The following is a 16905-nucleotide window of genomic DNA, read 5'->3' as shown; positions in this document are numbered from 1 at the left end:
CACCACATAGTTGTAGTCTAAGTATCTGAATTCACCACATAGTTTTAGTCTAAGTATCTGAATTCACCACATAGTTGTAGTCTAAGTATCTGAATTCACCACGTAGTTGTAGTCTAAGTATCTGAATTCACCACATGGTTGTAGTCTAAGTATCTGAATTCACCACATAGTTGTAGTCTAAGTATCTGAATTCACCACATAGTTTTAGTCTAAGTATCTGAATTCACCACGTAGTTGTAGTCTAAGTATCTGAATTCACCACATAGTTGTAGTCTAAGTATCTGAATTCACCACATATTTGTAGTCTAAGTATCTGAATTCACCACATAGTTGTAGTCTAAGTATCTGAATTCACCACGTAGTTGTAGTCTAAGTATCTGAATTCACCACATAGTTGTAGTCTAAGTATCTGAATTCACCACATGGTTGTAGTCTAAGTATCTGAATTCACCACATGGTTGTAGTCTAAGTATCTGAATTCACCACACAGTTGTAGTCTAAGTATCTGAATTCACCACATAGTTTTAGTCTAAGTATCCAAATTCACCACATAGTTTTAGTCTAAGTATCTGAATTCACCACATAGTTGTAGTCTAAGTATCTGAATTCACCACATAGTTGTAGTCTAAGTATCTGAATTCACCACATAGTTGTAGTCTAAGTATCTGAATTCACCACATAGTTGTAGTCTAAGTATCTGAATTCACCACATGGTTGTAGTCTAAGTATCTGAATTCACCACGTAGTTTTAGTCTAAGTATCTGAATTCACCACATATTTGTAGTCTAAGTATCTGAATTCACCACATATTTGTAGTCTAAGTTTCTCAATTCAACACATAGTTGTAGTCTAAGTATCTGAATTCACCACATAGTTTTAGTCTAAGTATCTGAATTCACCACATAGTTGTAGTCTAAGTATCTGAATTCACCACGTAGTTGTAGTCTAAGTATCTGAATTCACCACATGGTTGTAGTCTAAGTATCTGAATTCACCACATAGTTGTAGTCTAAGTATCTGAATTCACCACATAGTTGTAGTCTAAGTATCTGAATTCACCACATGGTTGTAGTCTAAGTATCTCAATTCACCACACAGTTGTAGTCTAAGTATCTCAATTCACCACACAGTTGTAGTCTAAGTATCTGAATTCACCACATAGTTGTAGTCTAAGTATCTGAATTCACCACATAGTTGTAGTCTAAGTATCTGAATTCACCACATGGTTGTAGTCTAAGTATCTGAATTCACCACACAGTTGTAGTCTAAGTATCTGAATTCACCACATAGTTGTAGTCTAAGTATCTGAATTCACCACATAGTTTTAGTCTAAGTATCTGAATTCACCACATGGTTGTAGTCTAAGTATCTGAATTCACCACAATTTTCTTCAGATATTATTTGCTCTACATTATTTAAGACATAGTGGTTTTAATAATTTGTTCAATTTAATTTTGGGCAAGTCATTTTCTCTAAGGCTATCTTGTTTGTGTACTGTTTTGCTAAGGCCATCTTGTTTGTATACAGTTTCTCTAAGGCTATCTTGTTTGTGTACAGTCTCTCTAAGGCCATCTTTTTTGTGTACAGTCTCTCTAAGGCCATCTTGTTTGTGTACTGTTTTGCTAAGGCCATCTTGTTTGTGTACAGTCTCTCTAAGGCCATCTTGTTTGTGTACTGTTTAAGGCCATCTTGTTTGTGTACAGTTTCTCTAAGGCCATCTTGTTTGTGTACAGTTTCTCTAAGGCCAACTTGTTTGTGTTTTCTGTGATGTTATTACTATAAAAATCAACCACCAAACTTCACCCACCCACTGCAATCGGCTCTTGTGCATGGGGAGGGTAAAGATATGGCCCACCCACTGCAATCTGCTCTTGTGCATGGGGAAGGTAAGGGTATGGATGATGAAACTTTCAAACTAATAAATAGAAACTATACATAATAATCAGATGACAATAGAAATATGTCTTTACCTTAACATAATGTTCTGTGCAGGTGTTGTTGGTACCATGATTTCCTAGAAAATCATGTGTAGAGGCCAAATTAGTAATGAATGTATGCAGCTCTTCTGAAACTAAGTTAAAAATCAAATCTTTTAACATATCTTTCAACAAAAATGATTCCTATAAACAAACTCTTTCTACCAATAAACTCTATGTGTGACTGATTAAATCAAATAGTCCATTTTTTCATCTCCAGTTTTTCATGTCATGTTTCTTTTATTTTTTCAAATTTAACTTACATCTGATGGTGTGTGCACCAGATGTAACTTTTTCACCTCATAGCCATGTTGTTGCAGTGTCATACAAAAGTTAAATCCTGCTTTTTATAATCTTATGTTTTTAATTTGAAAACTAATTTATAATGAGAACAGCTAAACATGAGATCAACCTATCATGAGACCAACATGTAATGAGACCAACATGTAATGAGACCAACATGTAATGAGACCAATATTTAATGAGACCAGCATTTAATAGACCAACTCCTCATGAGACCAAGATGTAATGAGACCAAGATGTAATGAGACCAACCCCTCATGAAACCAACATTTAATGAGACCAAGATGTAATTAGACCAAGATGTAATTAGACCAAGATGTAATTAGACCAAGATGTAATTAGACCAAGATGTAATTAGACCAAGATGTAATTAGACCAAGATGTAATTAGACCAAGATGTAATTAGACAAATTTGTAATGAGTCCAACCTTCAATGATTTTAAGAAAAGGAGCTGAAGTGATTCGCTTCAGGCCATCGAGGTTTGCAGTCTTAAGGCACTGGCAGTTTTTCATTAGTTCAGCTATTGATAAGTCTGTCAAATCTGAAATCATAGTCATGCACTCATTTGACAGGAATCAATTCTGCATTTGAATAATTATTATCTAATTCTAATAAATGTTAAATCCTCACTGCTTAGGCTGATTTAAAATGTTTTACAGACCAACATTTTATACATTTTTCTTGTTGCTCTATAGTAACCTACAGGTTGCATTACATGGAACAATAAAATATGTTTGATGTAACAATAAAATATGTTTGATGTAACAATAAAAAAAGTGAGAGGTCACAGTCAAATAAGTTACAGATGTAAGAAAACTATGTGTGATATGTCACAGTCAAATAAGTCACAGATGTAAGAAAACTATGTGTGAGATGTTACAGTCAAATAAGTCACAGATGTAAGAAAAATATGTGTGAGATGTTAGTCAAATAAATCAGATGTAAGAAAAATATGTGTGAGATGTTACAGTCAAATAAGTCAGATGTAAGAAAAATATGTGTGAGATGTTACAGTCAAATAAGTCACAGATGTAAGAAAAATATGTGTGAGATGTTAGTCAAATAAGTCACAGATGTAAGAAAAATATGTGTGAGATGTTACAGTCAAATAAGTCAGATGTAAGAAAAATATGTGTGAGATGTTACAGTCAAATAAGTCAGATGTAAGAAAAATATGTGTGAGATGTTACAGTCAAATAAGTCAGATGTAAGAAAAATATGTGTGAGATGTTACAGTCAAATAAGTCACAGATGTAAGAAAAATATGTGTGAGATGTTACAGTCAAATAAGTCAGATGTAAGAAAAATATGTGTGAGATGTTACAGTCAAATAAGTCACAGATGTAAGAAAAATATGTGTGAGATGTTACAGTCAAATAAGTCACAGATGTAAGAAAAATATGTGTGAGATGTTACAGTCAAATAAGTCACAGATGTAAGAAAAATATGTGTGAGATGTTACAGTCAAATAAGTCACAGATGTAAGAAAAATATGTGTGAGATGTTACAGTCAAATAAGTCAGATGTAAGAAAAATATGTGTGAGATGTTACAGTCAAATAAGTCACAGATGTAAGAAAAATATGTGTGAGATGTTACAGTCAAATAAGTCACAGATGTAAGAAAAATATGTGTGAGATGTTACAGTCAAATAAGTCAGATGTAAGAAAAATATGTGTGAGATGTTACAGTCAAATAAGTCACAGATGTAAGAAAAATATGTGTGAGATGTTACAGTCAAATAAGTCAGATGTAAGAAAACTATGTGTGAGATGTTACAGTCAAATAAGTCACAGATGTAAGAAAAATATGTGTGAGATGTTACAGTCAAATAAGTCACAGATGTAAGAAAAATGTGTGTGAGATGTTACAGTCAAATAAGTCACAGATGTAAGAAAAATGTGTGTGAGATGTTACAGTCAAATAAGTCACAGATGTAAGAAAAATGTAAGTTAGAGATGTTAGAATAAAATAATTCCGTGCACAGCACCTGTGTTCCAGCTAAGATCAACAACCTCTAGATGATGTAGATTTTCTGACAGTAAAATTACTGCAGCATCTAAAACAGCATCTGTATCAGTGATAAAGTACAATCAATTACAACACAAGAGATGAAGTTTATAACAGAACTTATGAAAACCTTGAACTAGAGCAAAACAGAAGAAATGTGCTAGTAAAACAGGCCATAGAAACACATTAGGTATTAATTTTACTTTTGTTTGCAACAATACAGAAATATATTCTTGTAATTTGTCTCACTCATGTTGCTGGAGAGGCTGAGTTCTCGGATGTGATGACAGTTTTTAAACAAGACATGTAAGGTTTTAGCTGATAGAGAACAATCTCGTAAAATCAACCTCTCTAAGTTGGTGCAGGTTTCAAGGACGTTGTTAAGTCCCTCATCATCCTCCATGTCCTCACACCAGGAGAGGTCAAGGTCTTTCAACTGAAACAAAAATACTTGGTTGGTCACAATTTGCTATGTAAATCTTTAACTGAAACAAAAATACTTGGGTAGGTCACAATTTCTTATGTAAATCTTTAACTGAAACAAAAATACTTGGGTAGGTCACAATTTCTTATGTAAATCTTTAACTGAAACAAAAATACTTGGGTAGGTCAGAATTTGTTATGCAAATCTTTAACTGAAACAAAAATACTTGGGTAGGTCACAATTTGTTATGTAAATCTTTAACTGAAACAAAAACACTTGGGTAGGTCACAATTTGTTATGTAAATCTTTAACTGAAACAAAAATACTTGGGTAGGTCACAATTTGTTATGTAAATCTTTAACTGAAACAAAAACACTTGGGTAGGTCACAATTTGTTATGTAAATCTTTAACTGAAACAAAAATACTTGGGTAGGTCACAATTTGCTATGTAAATCTTTAACTGAAACAAAAATACTTAGGTAGGTCAGAATTTGCTATGTAAATCTTTGTAAAACTTACAATTTTGATAAAGTTTTCTAAATTTTTACAACTAAACACAAGCCTCAAGTTGCAACAATAACCAAAAACTTTGGGTTTAAAATGAAAAAAAACAGTTTTTACTAATTTAGCTTCTGGTCCTGAGGCCACGGCATTTAGAGATAAACTTGTAATTTTATTTTCAGCCAATAAGAGACGTGTTAAGGGTCTTGTGTGAGCAAATGACATAATACTGTAATCATCATTAAATGCCAGCCCTAAGAAAAGAATAACATAATACTGTAATCATCATTAAATGCCAGCCCTAAGAAAAGAATAACATAATACTGTAATCATCATTAAATGCCAGCCCTAAGAAAAGAATAACATAATACTGTAATCATCATTAAATGCCAGCCCTAAGAAAAGAATAACATAATACTGTAATCATCATTAAATGCCAGCCCTAAGAAAAGAATAACATAATACTGTAATCATCATTAAATGCCAGCCCTAAGAGGAGAGTAACATAATACTGTAATCATCATTAAATGCCAGCCCTAAGAAAAGAATAACATAATACTGTAATCATCATTAAATGCCAGCCCTAAGAGGAGAGTAACATAATACTGTAATCATCATTAAATGCCAGCCCTAAGAAAAGAATAACATAATACTGTAATCATCATTAAATGCCAGCCCTAAGAGGAGAGTAACATAATACTGTAATCATCATTAAATGCCAGCCCTAAGAAAAGAATAACATAATACTGTAATCATCATTAAATGCCAGCCCTAAGAAAAGAATAACATAATACTGTAATCATCATTAAATGCCAGCCCTAAGAAAAGAATAACATAATACTGTAATCATCATTAAATGCCAGCCCTAAGAAAAGAATAACATAATACTGTAATCATCATTAAATGCCAGCCCTAAGAAGAGAATAACATAATACTGTAATCATCATTAAATGCCAGCCCTAAGAAGAGAATAACATAATACTGTAATCATCATTAAATGCCAGCCCTAAGAAAAGAATAACATAATACTGTAATCATCATTAAATGCAAGAAATAAGTAGAGTACCAATAAAATCTAAATCTGACAGCTGAACTAACCTGTGAAATCTAAATCTGACAGCTGAACTAACCTGTGAAATCTAAATCTGACAGCTGAACTAACCTGTGAAATCTAAATCTGACAGCTGAACTAATCTGTGAAATCTAAATCTGACAGCTGAACTAATCTGTGAAATCTAAATCTGACAGCTGAACTAACCTGTGAAATCTAAATCTGACAGCTGCCTGCATCCAACCAGACTTGTAATGCCAGCACTAGTGAGATGATCACAGCCTTCCAGTGAAATAGACACAACATGTGCACCATGTGCGCCAATGACATGCAGTGCACTGTCTGACACAAGATTGCACATGACACCACCTAACAAACTTAGAGCTGACACATTTGGATTGGCAGTAAGAAATTGGCTCAAACATTTCAGACCTAATTGTTCATCCTCAAACACAGAGCCATTGATGTAGAGACTGCTGATGTTAGGATGGTAGAAAGGCACATGCTGATGTTTGAGATGCTTCAAACATGCTGTAGGTTGCTCTCTTTTGTTGGCTATCAATGCCCCAACAAACCCTGCCTCAGACCTGATTTCTCTTCTCTCACCAAGTTTCTCTCCTGTGTCTGTTCCAGGTGTCTTGATGGACTGGTCAGTTGCCCCACCTTTGTGTGTCCAGCAAGCTCTGCTGTTGTGGAAAACTTGATGAGACACGTTGGAGTTTTGTAGAGGAAGATTTTTTGATACTTTTTCATCTACATAAAATGAGCTATTGCAGTTTGTCTCAGCATTCAATGCTGTAAGCTTCTCTGTAGTAACATCTGTCTCTGTATTTAGTGCTGTAAGCTTCTCTGTAGTAACATCTGTCTCTGTATTTAGTGCTGTAAGCTTCTCTGTAGTAACATCTGTCTCTGTACTTTGTGCTGTAAGCTTCTCTGTAGTAACATCTGTCTCTGTACTTAGTGCTGTAAGCTTCTCTGTAGTAACATTTGTCTCTGTACTTTGTGCTGTAAGCTTCTCTGTAGTATTTAATTTGAGAAGAAAATCTTGACTGATTTCAACATCTGTTGTTGTATAACCAGTGGTTGTGTCTGTGTGAACATTGTGGATCCAGTGTGTACAAATGTCATCAAATTCTTGCAGTGTTGCCATCAAAGACTTGCTTAAAGGTTTCTCCAGGAAGTTGAAGGAAACGAAAAACTCTACAACAGCTGGTAGACCAAGGCCACACAGGTACAACAAGGAAGTGCAGTCTACCTGCAACAGTAAAACATATTTTAGATCTGTTTAATGTCTACCTGCAACAGTAAAACATATTTTAGATCTGTTTAATGTCTAACTGCAACAGTAAAACATATTTTAGATCTGTTTAATGTCTACCTGCAACAGTAAAACATATTTTAGACCTGTTTAATGTCTACCTGCAACAGTAAAACATATTTTAGATCTGTTTAATGTCTACCTGCAACAGTAAAACATATTTTAGATCTGTTTAATGTCTACCTGCAACAGTAAAACATATTTTAGACCTGTTTAATGTCTACCTGCAACAGTAAAACATATTTTAGATCTGTTTAAGGTCTACCTGCAACAGTAAAACATATTTTAGACCTGTTTAATGTCTACCTGCAACAGTAAAACATATTTTAGATCTGTTTAATGTCTACCTGCAACAGTAAAACATATTTTAGATCTGTTTAATGTCTACCTGCAACAGTAAAACATATTTTAGATCTGTTTAATGTCTACCTGCAACAGTACAGCATAGTTTAGACCTGTTTAAGGTCTACCTGCAACAGTAAAACATATTTTAGACCTGTTTAAGGTCTACCTGCAAAAGTACAACATATTTTAGACTTGTTTAACTTTGTCTGATTTCATCAATTACGATAAGAGAATACTTTGTGAAAACGAGTCCTGCCTTTGTCCAAGAAATATTTAACGACTGAAGTGTAGGTCCACATAGTGTACATAAATGTCGGACACCAGTACTGGTGAAAGATTTGCAGCGGGAGACATTGACTGTTTGTAGTTTACAATCATACTCGTCTGCCATCTGTGGCAGCTGAAACACAAAGTTCAGACATGATGCAGATAAAAAAAAAGCAATGCTCATCTTATGATGTTAAACTACTTTCCAGATGTTAATAAATTTATTTATATGCCAGACAAAATGACAGTTAAATATCAGTCATTAGAACACAACTAGTTAAATGTCAGTCTCTAAAACACAACTAGTTAAATATCAGTCGTTAGAACACAACTAGTTAAATGTCAGTCTTTAGAACACAACTAGACTTTACTTTGAAACAGGCTTCTCTGGCCAGCTGTTTTGCTTCATTCAATAAAAAAACTTTATCTGTAATGCCACAATGCGCTATGTTCAGGATTTGAAGATTTACTGCATTCTTTAAGAGTGCCTGGTTTAAAGCGAAAAAGCAATATAATTATTTTCTATACATTTATGTCAAATTGTCTAAACATAAAGCAAATAAAATTATACAACTATAAAGTTAAACAAATTTGATGCCTTTAAACAAAGTAAAGATACATAGATGGCATTCAATAAATGAAAAAGAATTTGGTGCCATTAAACAAAGCAAAACAAATTTCATGTCATTATAATATAATAAAGATTAACTTGAATGTCACTGTCAGTAATTTGAGGACAGTCTTCAAGATCCACAGCTGACAGCTCCTGACACGGCAAACCACTGTGCACTTGAAAGAGGGTTATGTTTCCAAAGTTAAGGTTTGGATTTTCTGAAAGATCCAATGTGTGCATTTGCTGGCACCTGAGGAAAAAGATTCTAATGAAAATTAGTTACAATTTTATCAAAAAGGTGCTTTCATTAAACTTGTTATTTTCAACTTAATTCAATCAATATCATGGTATGTTTACTATCTCGTATATTCAGAGTATAGAGAAAGTATTGTAATCGTGCAAAAAAAATTCGAGATTTTTTACAATTCCCTGAGTCAGAAAAATATAATTTTGCAATCTTGTCCGTATGTCTGTGCGTGTGTGTGTGTGTGTCTGTAAACACGATAACTTGAGTACTGTTACAGCTAGGTTGATGAAATTTCATATATAGGTATTATATCAAATTTGTAGATCTGTATCAACTTTTCAGCTATTTCCAATAACCGGAAGTGGAACTTTTTATACTTTCAATTTTTCAAAAGCCTATAACTTGAGTACTATTTCAGATACATAAATGAAATTTCACATATAAGTAAAAGATCTAATTCTCTGCCTTCTATCAAATTTTGAGTAACTTCCGTTGACCGGAAATAGTAATTTAGGCTATTTCTGATTTCTCAAAAAAACGCATGTGAATTTATAAAGTACTAATAATATTCCGCACTATTATACACATTTTTATTTGGCGTACACTTGGTGTGCTATTCTTTTTTCTATGAGATTCTATTCTATTATAAAAAGTTTAAGTAATTAAAAATCTTTTTAAAATATTGTCAATATCCCGAGTTGCCATCCCCTGTAGTGTTATATAAGAATATTCGAGAAAGTTTAGGGGAGATCACTCCCGGTTTATTTATATGCTAGAAAAAAGATATATCTGAATATAAGAATACTATTCAAAAACATAAGAGGCTGATCAGTCTTTTATCAATGTGTATCGAGTCAATTATAATTCTTGATAAATTTCAAATTGAATTCAATTGGTCTAAATATGATGGACCTGTTATTAGAAAAAAGTAAAAACAAAACAGTATGAGTAAAGTTAAAATCTGATATTAGTAATGAAAGCAATGTAAAACTTGCCTGGATATAATGTTGTTTACACAGTCAGCTGCAACAAGAGGACAAGCTTTCAGGCTCAAATTCCTGGCACTGCTAGGTGCAAGAGCCTCAACAATTCTACACAAGACAAATACTTTTTAGTGGTAACCCACTGACAACAGTGTATCTTTGATTTTGTTGACGTTTGATACAAATGTTGTGACAGCAAAAACATTTCATCATAAATTACTTTAAATGTTACCAAAAGGTTGATGTCTTTTTTGTTAGTCCTGTACATGCAGTCACTTGGATTATTATAAAGAAGCCTTGAGCACTGGATTGTGAATGTGGGGTTTTAGACTTAAGGTTGAAGCCAAAATCTTTCATGGTGTGGTTGTGTAAGGGGGGAGGGGGAGGTGGCTGAGGAATTTGTTAGCTTTATTTAAAGTCTGTAGGCTACTCTAATGTTAGCTTTGGGCAACCAACTTTTTTTTTTTTTTTGCTTTACATCTATGAAATATTCTTTTTTTCTTCTAAATTATCTCTGTTAGTAATTATCTCTACTTCATCAGTTTATTTTTAGTTAGCAATATGCTTCCATAACCTTTGTCCAACCAAGAACAAACTACAAGGCAGCAGTTGTTTGATTTTGGCGTTGTCTCTCCTAGAATAGTGGCTGTCCCCAGCTAACGAGCCTCATCTGCCCGAGGATTCAAACTCGAGACTTTTCAGTTTAGCAACCATGAGCTTTAACGACTCAACCACACCGAACCCCTATATGCATATATATATGTATATATACATATATATGTGTGTGTAAGCTGATTTAAAATCCAACCTTACTTAGAAGTGACTTTGTGTCCATAGATTTGGACTAATTTATCAAGTATCTTCTTGCTTTCATCCCCCCAGGAACCTTGGTCTAAAAGCTGAATCAAACTCAGCCACTTGTATTCTTCATTTAAACAGCCGCAGTCTTCCTTCACAATGCTTTGTATTAAAGTTTGTTGTGTAAAGTACTTTAAAGTCAACATTCTAGATCCACATGGTAATTTGAAGATAAATTGTGAACAGAATTTCAATGCTTGAAAATATGATATCAAAGGTTGTAATTTCAATTATTGAAAATGTTTAAAAATTAACAATATTTTTTAAAATGTTAACATTTAATTTTTTTCCCAATAGAATAAGATAGGGCCTTTTGTATTCATTTTAGGACTGCTAAAAGTTAAAGATAAGAAATTGAAAGTAATTAATTACTTTATTTTTCATTAACCTCAGTCAGTATAAAGTATATGTATATAAACTTAACGTTAAGTTATAATTTTTTAAAATATATAACGCTACTCCAAAAAAGTAATAGATGAAAGTAAAGTAACAATAAACAGGCATTACCTAAGAAGTATCATAAATAATAGTCTCTGATATGAAAGTTCACCACTGGGATATTCATTGATGTAAAAAAATTCAATTTTTTTAAAGAGGACAACATGTATGGGTGACCTTTAATTCAGAATTTAGATGAAAATATTAGTCCATATTATTTTACTTCAATCAAAAACTTAATTTAAAATAAATGTTAAATAAAATATAGCTGTACAATCATAATTATTACGATAAAAATATATTTAATGCCTGTAGCCTAATTATCCTTTATTATATATTACTTTAATGGATTTTTAAAATATCTATTGAAAGAAACAAAAATGCCAACAGTATTATAATGGATTTTTAGAACATTACATAAACATTGGAGTTCACGTTTCCTGGTCTGAGTTCATTGGTGATTTTATCAAATATTCAAAGAAAAATTATTGATAATATTGCACCCCTGTCAAAAATGTATCATTAGTAAAAGTGATGAATATGAAAGCTTTAGGCCTAACAAATAAAAATATTTTTAAACAACCAGTAATATACCCAAGCTAGTCCAGATATAAGCCTACATTCAAACTATTTTACAAAAATAGTTTGAAAGTTAAATTTTTTAACTAGTTGTGCCCATTCAAACTGTTACACGTTGTGTTATTATTATAAGCTCAGAGGCGTAGCAACCCTTCCCGGCACTCGGGGACAAACTTTCAATTTGGCGCCCTCCTCGGGAGCAAATTTTCAATTTGCACCCCCCTCAAACTTTCGAATTGCACCCCCCCCCCCCTCAAACTGCAAAAATGCACCTAAAATGACATTTTAATTTGTTTTTACAACCCATTTTGGCGCCCCCTAAGGTCGGCACCCAGGGACATATGTCCCCCCTGTTCCCCATCGCTACGCCTCTGTATCAGCTCGATAACAATATCATCAATTTTAATATGGTCATGCTCATTATTCTCATTAATCCATTATCTAATAGACTAATATCTAGATCTCACTATCTAGTATCTAGATACTAGATCTAGATTCTATTTCTTTTTCTAGTCTACACTGTCATTGAGTACACTCTACTCTACACTCTACACTACACAATAGTTGAATAGTTCCAACCCTACACACACTACTACACGGGAACTCTGATGTGAAGTTAATCAAGTTAAGTTTTAGTTAAGTTAGTAAAAGTTAGTTAAGTGTCATTTTATAGGCTACATAAAATTATAATAAAATACATTAGGCCTATAGAATACTATACTATAGACTATAGACCAGTGGTTCCCAACCTTTTTCGAGTGGCGACCCCCTTTTATAAAAAGTAAGTGACCCGCGACCCCCATAGAATTAAAAAGCCGAAATTAGTATGGAAATTAATAAGCACTAAAATAAGATTTTCTAGTAGACTTTCAATACGAACTACTCTTGATAACAGTTTTAATAGCATGAGTAAAATTGCATACTATTCACTAAACCTCCGTGGTTAAGTTTTTAATTTTTAAAAAAAAATTTTAACGCCAACCTATGTCATTATAATTATCTTAATTTTGTTTTTAATCGAAGAATAGTGTTAAAAATATATTCTCGAAAAGTCAATCAATTTTACGTTTGGATATGAATGGTGAATACTACATCAAAATTAAGTCTGCAGTTTTTCATCTTACTCGGAATCATTCGGCAAATCAAAGAATTCATCTTGCAATTCATCGGGAATGCTGGCAACATCAAAGGAAGAAGAGAATGGGTAATACGTAAATCCAGATTCTTCTTTTTTCAGCTCAGAGAAATAGCGATGCAGTTCGTTTTCAAGAGATTCAAGATGCCCAGAAATCGCTTCTTTCAAAATTTTAATTATCTCACAATCAGATTCATCTACCACACCGCAGATTTTCTCAAATTTACTATATTTCCAAGATTTATTTTCTTTACCGATTTTGCAGCTTTGATAAAAATGCCCCGAGATTATCATGGAAAGTTATAATATTCGTTCATTTTCCCTGAAGCTTCAGGTTAGGCTTATCTTGATGTTCGAACACATCTACTAGGTATGATACTCTCTCCAACCACTCTATGTCGTTTTAAGTATACCAATAGTATTGTTTCCTTTGCACTTCCAAGAACAGTTTGATTTCAGATTTTAATTCAAAAACACAATTTACAACATTTCGTTTGACAGCCAACATACTGTAGTGTAGAAGAGCAGAACCTCGTGATCTATATTAATGTTTTTGCTCAGTTCTTTGAAGGCTCCAGATTTTATATAATTTACGACTTATACTAGCATGGACTCTTGATGTCGATTGGTTAGGGCAGTGGTTAAGGAGCTAAATCTTTTCTGTTTTCTGAAAGCCCGATTTTGAGCTAAACCTAGATGGTGCACCATCCGTACAAACCCCCACAGCCGTTCTAACCCATTTTAATCATCCAGTTTCAAAAAAGGTATATATTTTCTCCATGCTATCTTCACAAAAGAGTAACTCTTCTTTGCTATCATCCGCATGAATATAGACACAGACCAGCAACTGCGAACACGAACTCACGTCTGTTGATTTATCAACTTGAAAAGCAAACAATGGTGAAAGCTTAATTTAATAAAAAATGTGTTATTTAACATTTACATACATGCAGCGTTTGATGAGATTTTCTCCTATTGTTTTTTTTTTTTTTGCTTGGCATTTTCTATCGCGACTTCATTTGATTCTTGCACTAATGCTGGTGAAAACTTCCTGTTCGATCAAGTCTCTGGCGTTTGCAACTAGTTTCTTACCTACGAAAGAACTCCATATATTTTTTGATGTGTTCCAAATGACTCGTCTCAAATGGCGTTTTAGATTTCATAGATTCGTGACTGAGAACAACTTTGTACAGTGCGCTTGTTTCTTCTCTATTACATTTTTACATATTTACATGTTTTGTTTCAAATTACTAAGGTTTAGTATACCAGTTGGCGACCCCCCAGAAAGACCTTCGCGACCCCCAGGGGGGTCGCGACCCCCAGGTTGGGAACCCGTGCTATAGACTATACTATAGAGTCTATAGTTTTAGGCCCTATAGATATATTGTGTTGTTGAGAGAGAGATAGATTCTAGATTCTAGATCAATACCTATCTAGAATTCAGTGGGTGAAATTAATAATAATCTTAAAAATAGATCAAATATTTCAAATTTGAGATAAACAAATTGAAAATGTTTATGTCATATAGATCTAGATCTAGTAACATGTTTTGTGTTGCTACGTCAAATAGTCAAATAGAGTTGTGGTCCTTGAACTGAGTTTACACTTACGACATGAAGATTTTATTTCTTTCCGTATCTAGTGAAGAGAAAACGCTCCAATTAAGAAAATATACAAGTCATGTTCTGTGGGGAAAATGTTTCCATATAAAATTAACTTGTTGCGATTTTCTTAGACATTGTATAGATTTTATCACCCCCCCCCCCTCCAACTCACTTATTGCTAAGTTTTTTGTTCCACGGACATGTATGGTAGACATGTTACGAGTGTAAATCTGAATATATATGATAAAATTTTACGTAAATAAAATTTTACGGTAACAAAATTTTAAATGCTCCTTTTAAAAAACAAAAAAATAGTGTGTGCACAGTTTCAGCTAATGACATTTAGGGGCAACGACACATATAAAAATTCATAAAATTAACTTCCAAAAACAATGTTTTATCCATTTGAAGTATACAATAGTAGAGGAGAGAGATGAAACAATTGTTTAAAAAATGCAAAATTGTTGGAGAGGGTGTAGCAGGAGTTTCTGCCCCTAAGAAAGTCTACCGCCCCCCCCCCCCCCCGAAAGACATGGAATTTATATAGTGACGCCACATGGTAGCATAATGTACAGTGAATGAACATTTATATATATATATATATATATATATATATATATATATATATATATATATATATATATATATATATATATATATTCTAATCTTATAATGACACTGTAGCGACATTGCGACAATACCAAACTGCCTGCATGTCAAAAAAGTAATTAAATTCTCATGCGAGCCCTAAAGTGACAAACTAAGGCAGACATTTTCAGCTTTGTTTTAAACGCATGTAAGGCCTACACATTTTCTCGTTTTCTTGTATAGCTAGTTTTTAAACTAAAAAAGTGGGCCTATAGTAACAAAAAAAATAATTTCTTAAATTGTATTGAAAAATTAAATCCGATGATTATCCATATATAGCCGTTTTAAAATTTTTATAATTGAACTTTTAAAACTACTTTGGAATACATTTGCTTGAGCATTTAAAATTACCCCTATAGTCATCCTTGCGCAAAATGCCATCATCTAATAACCGCTCGACCCCCTCCAAATAACATCATTATACCTATCTCCCCCACACCACACTAATAACAGTCCGAACCTTTTCTCCATAACCAACTTCCGAGCCCCAACACCCATCTTGGAACGGAATTTTAAAGGGGTTAGATATGACAAATAGGCAAAATTCAGCCCCCGCCCATTTGCGCATCAACTCTTTCCTGTGCCCGCGCAAAATATAAATTGTGCGCCACCCCCCCCCCCCCCCATTTATATACATACGTATAGTTTGCGTCCCATTAAAGCATTATTTTGATGAAGAAAACAGTTAATTTAAATAAGTCTGTAAGGCCAATAAGAAGCAGTCTCAGAGTTTCTTCCAGGCATCTCTTCGGGGGGGGGGGGATATCCCCCCCCCCGAACTAGATGGAATTTATATAGTAAACATACACTTTTACTAGTGTCCGCCGCCCCCCCCCCCCCCGAAAAATGTTGACCGCCCCCCCCCCCGAAAAATGTTGACCCCCCCCCCCCCTCCCCGGAGAAAAAAGTCTGGAAGAAACACTGAGCAGTCTATTTTCTTAACTTCGACAGTTCATAGCTTAATTAATAATTTATCTTTGAATGAACTTTGACTTTTTTTCAACCAGTGTTTCTTCCAGACTTTTTTCTCCGGGAGGGGAGCAGTGTTTCTTCCAGACTTTTTTCTCCGGGGGGGCACTTGAAATTTTCGGGGGGGGGGGGGGGCGGACACTGTTAAAAGTATATATTTTCTATATAAATTATATAAATTTCATTTCGTTCGGCGGGGGGGGGGGGGGGGGGCAGAATTTTTTTTTCGGGAAGGCAAAGCCCCCCCCCCCCACCCCGAAAAGATGCCTGGAAGAAACTCTGTTTTCAACCTGGGCAGACGCGTCACACATCATCCCATAGCTACGTCTCTGTTATAAAGCCATACCTTCGTTTCAGTGTTGATGCAAAGTTTAATGTTACAATCGCATTTTTAAGGGGTCATTCATATATATTACTTCAGGGGTCGTCCATAAATGACGTCACACTCACAGGGGGGAGGGTTGTAATTTTGTGACGGTGTGTGACGTGGGGGAGGGGGTGTTCAGATGGTGCGACGTCACACTTTTGCATTATAAAAAAGCAATGTTAGAAAACTAATTTTAGACGTTATTTCGCGTTTTAGAAAATTGCAAATTAAAATACCCTATTTTGACAGAGTTCAGACAAGATTTTGG

The 16905-nt window shown here is 34.0% G+C and overlaps 1 protein-coding gene across 1 annotated transcript in view; it reads right to left on the bottom strand.

Annotated features, from left to right (window-relative positions):
• Positions 1-14601, bottom strand: part of LOC131940922 (uncharacterized) — a 17161-nt gene extending 2560 nt beyond the window's left edge. The window contains exons 1-13 of the mRNA XM_059299842.1: positions 14479-14601; positions 11405-11512; positions 10853-11044; positions 10052-10147; positions 8906-9059; positions 8568-8684; positions 8186-8329; positions 6474-7521; positions 5336-5469; positions 4539-4725; positions 4270-4350; positions 2708-2821; positions 1971-2071 (exon numbers count right to left, since the gene is read on the bottom strand). Coding sequence (XP_059155825.1) covers positions 1971-2071; positions 2708-2821; positions 4270-4350; positions 4539-4725; positions 5336-5469; positions 6474-7521; positions 8186-8329; positions 8568-8684; positions 8906-9059; positions 10052-10147; positions 10853-11044; positions 11405-11418 — 2382 coding nt within the window. The 5' untranslated portion in view covers positions 11419-11512; positions 14479-14601. The remainder of the gene's footprint in view (positions 1-1970; positions 2072-2707; positions 2822-4269; positions 4351-4538; positions 4726-5335; positions 5470-6473; positions 7522-8185; positions 8330-8567; positions 8685-8905; positions 9060-10051; positions 10148-10852; positions 11045-11404; positions 11513-14478) is intronic.
• Positions 14602-16905: the final 2304 nt, after the last annotated feature.

Source organism: Physella acuta, unplaced genomic scaffold, assembly GCF_028476545.2.
Source record: "Physella acuta isolate Inbredline_101_S28 unplaced genomic scaffold, ASM2847654v3 ptg000335l, whole genome shotgun sequence".
NCBI classification, from domain to species: Eukaryota; Metazoa; Mollusca; class Gastropoda; family Physidae; genus Physella; species Physella acuta.
The sequence above is the reverse complement of the archived record's forward strand: the minus strand, read 5'-3'. Positions and strand labels throughout refer to the sequence as shown.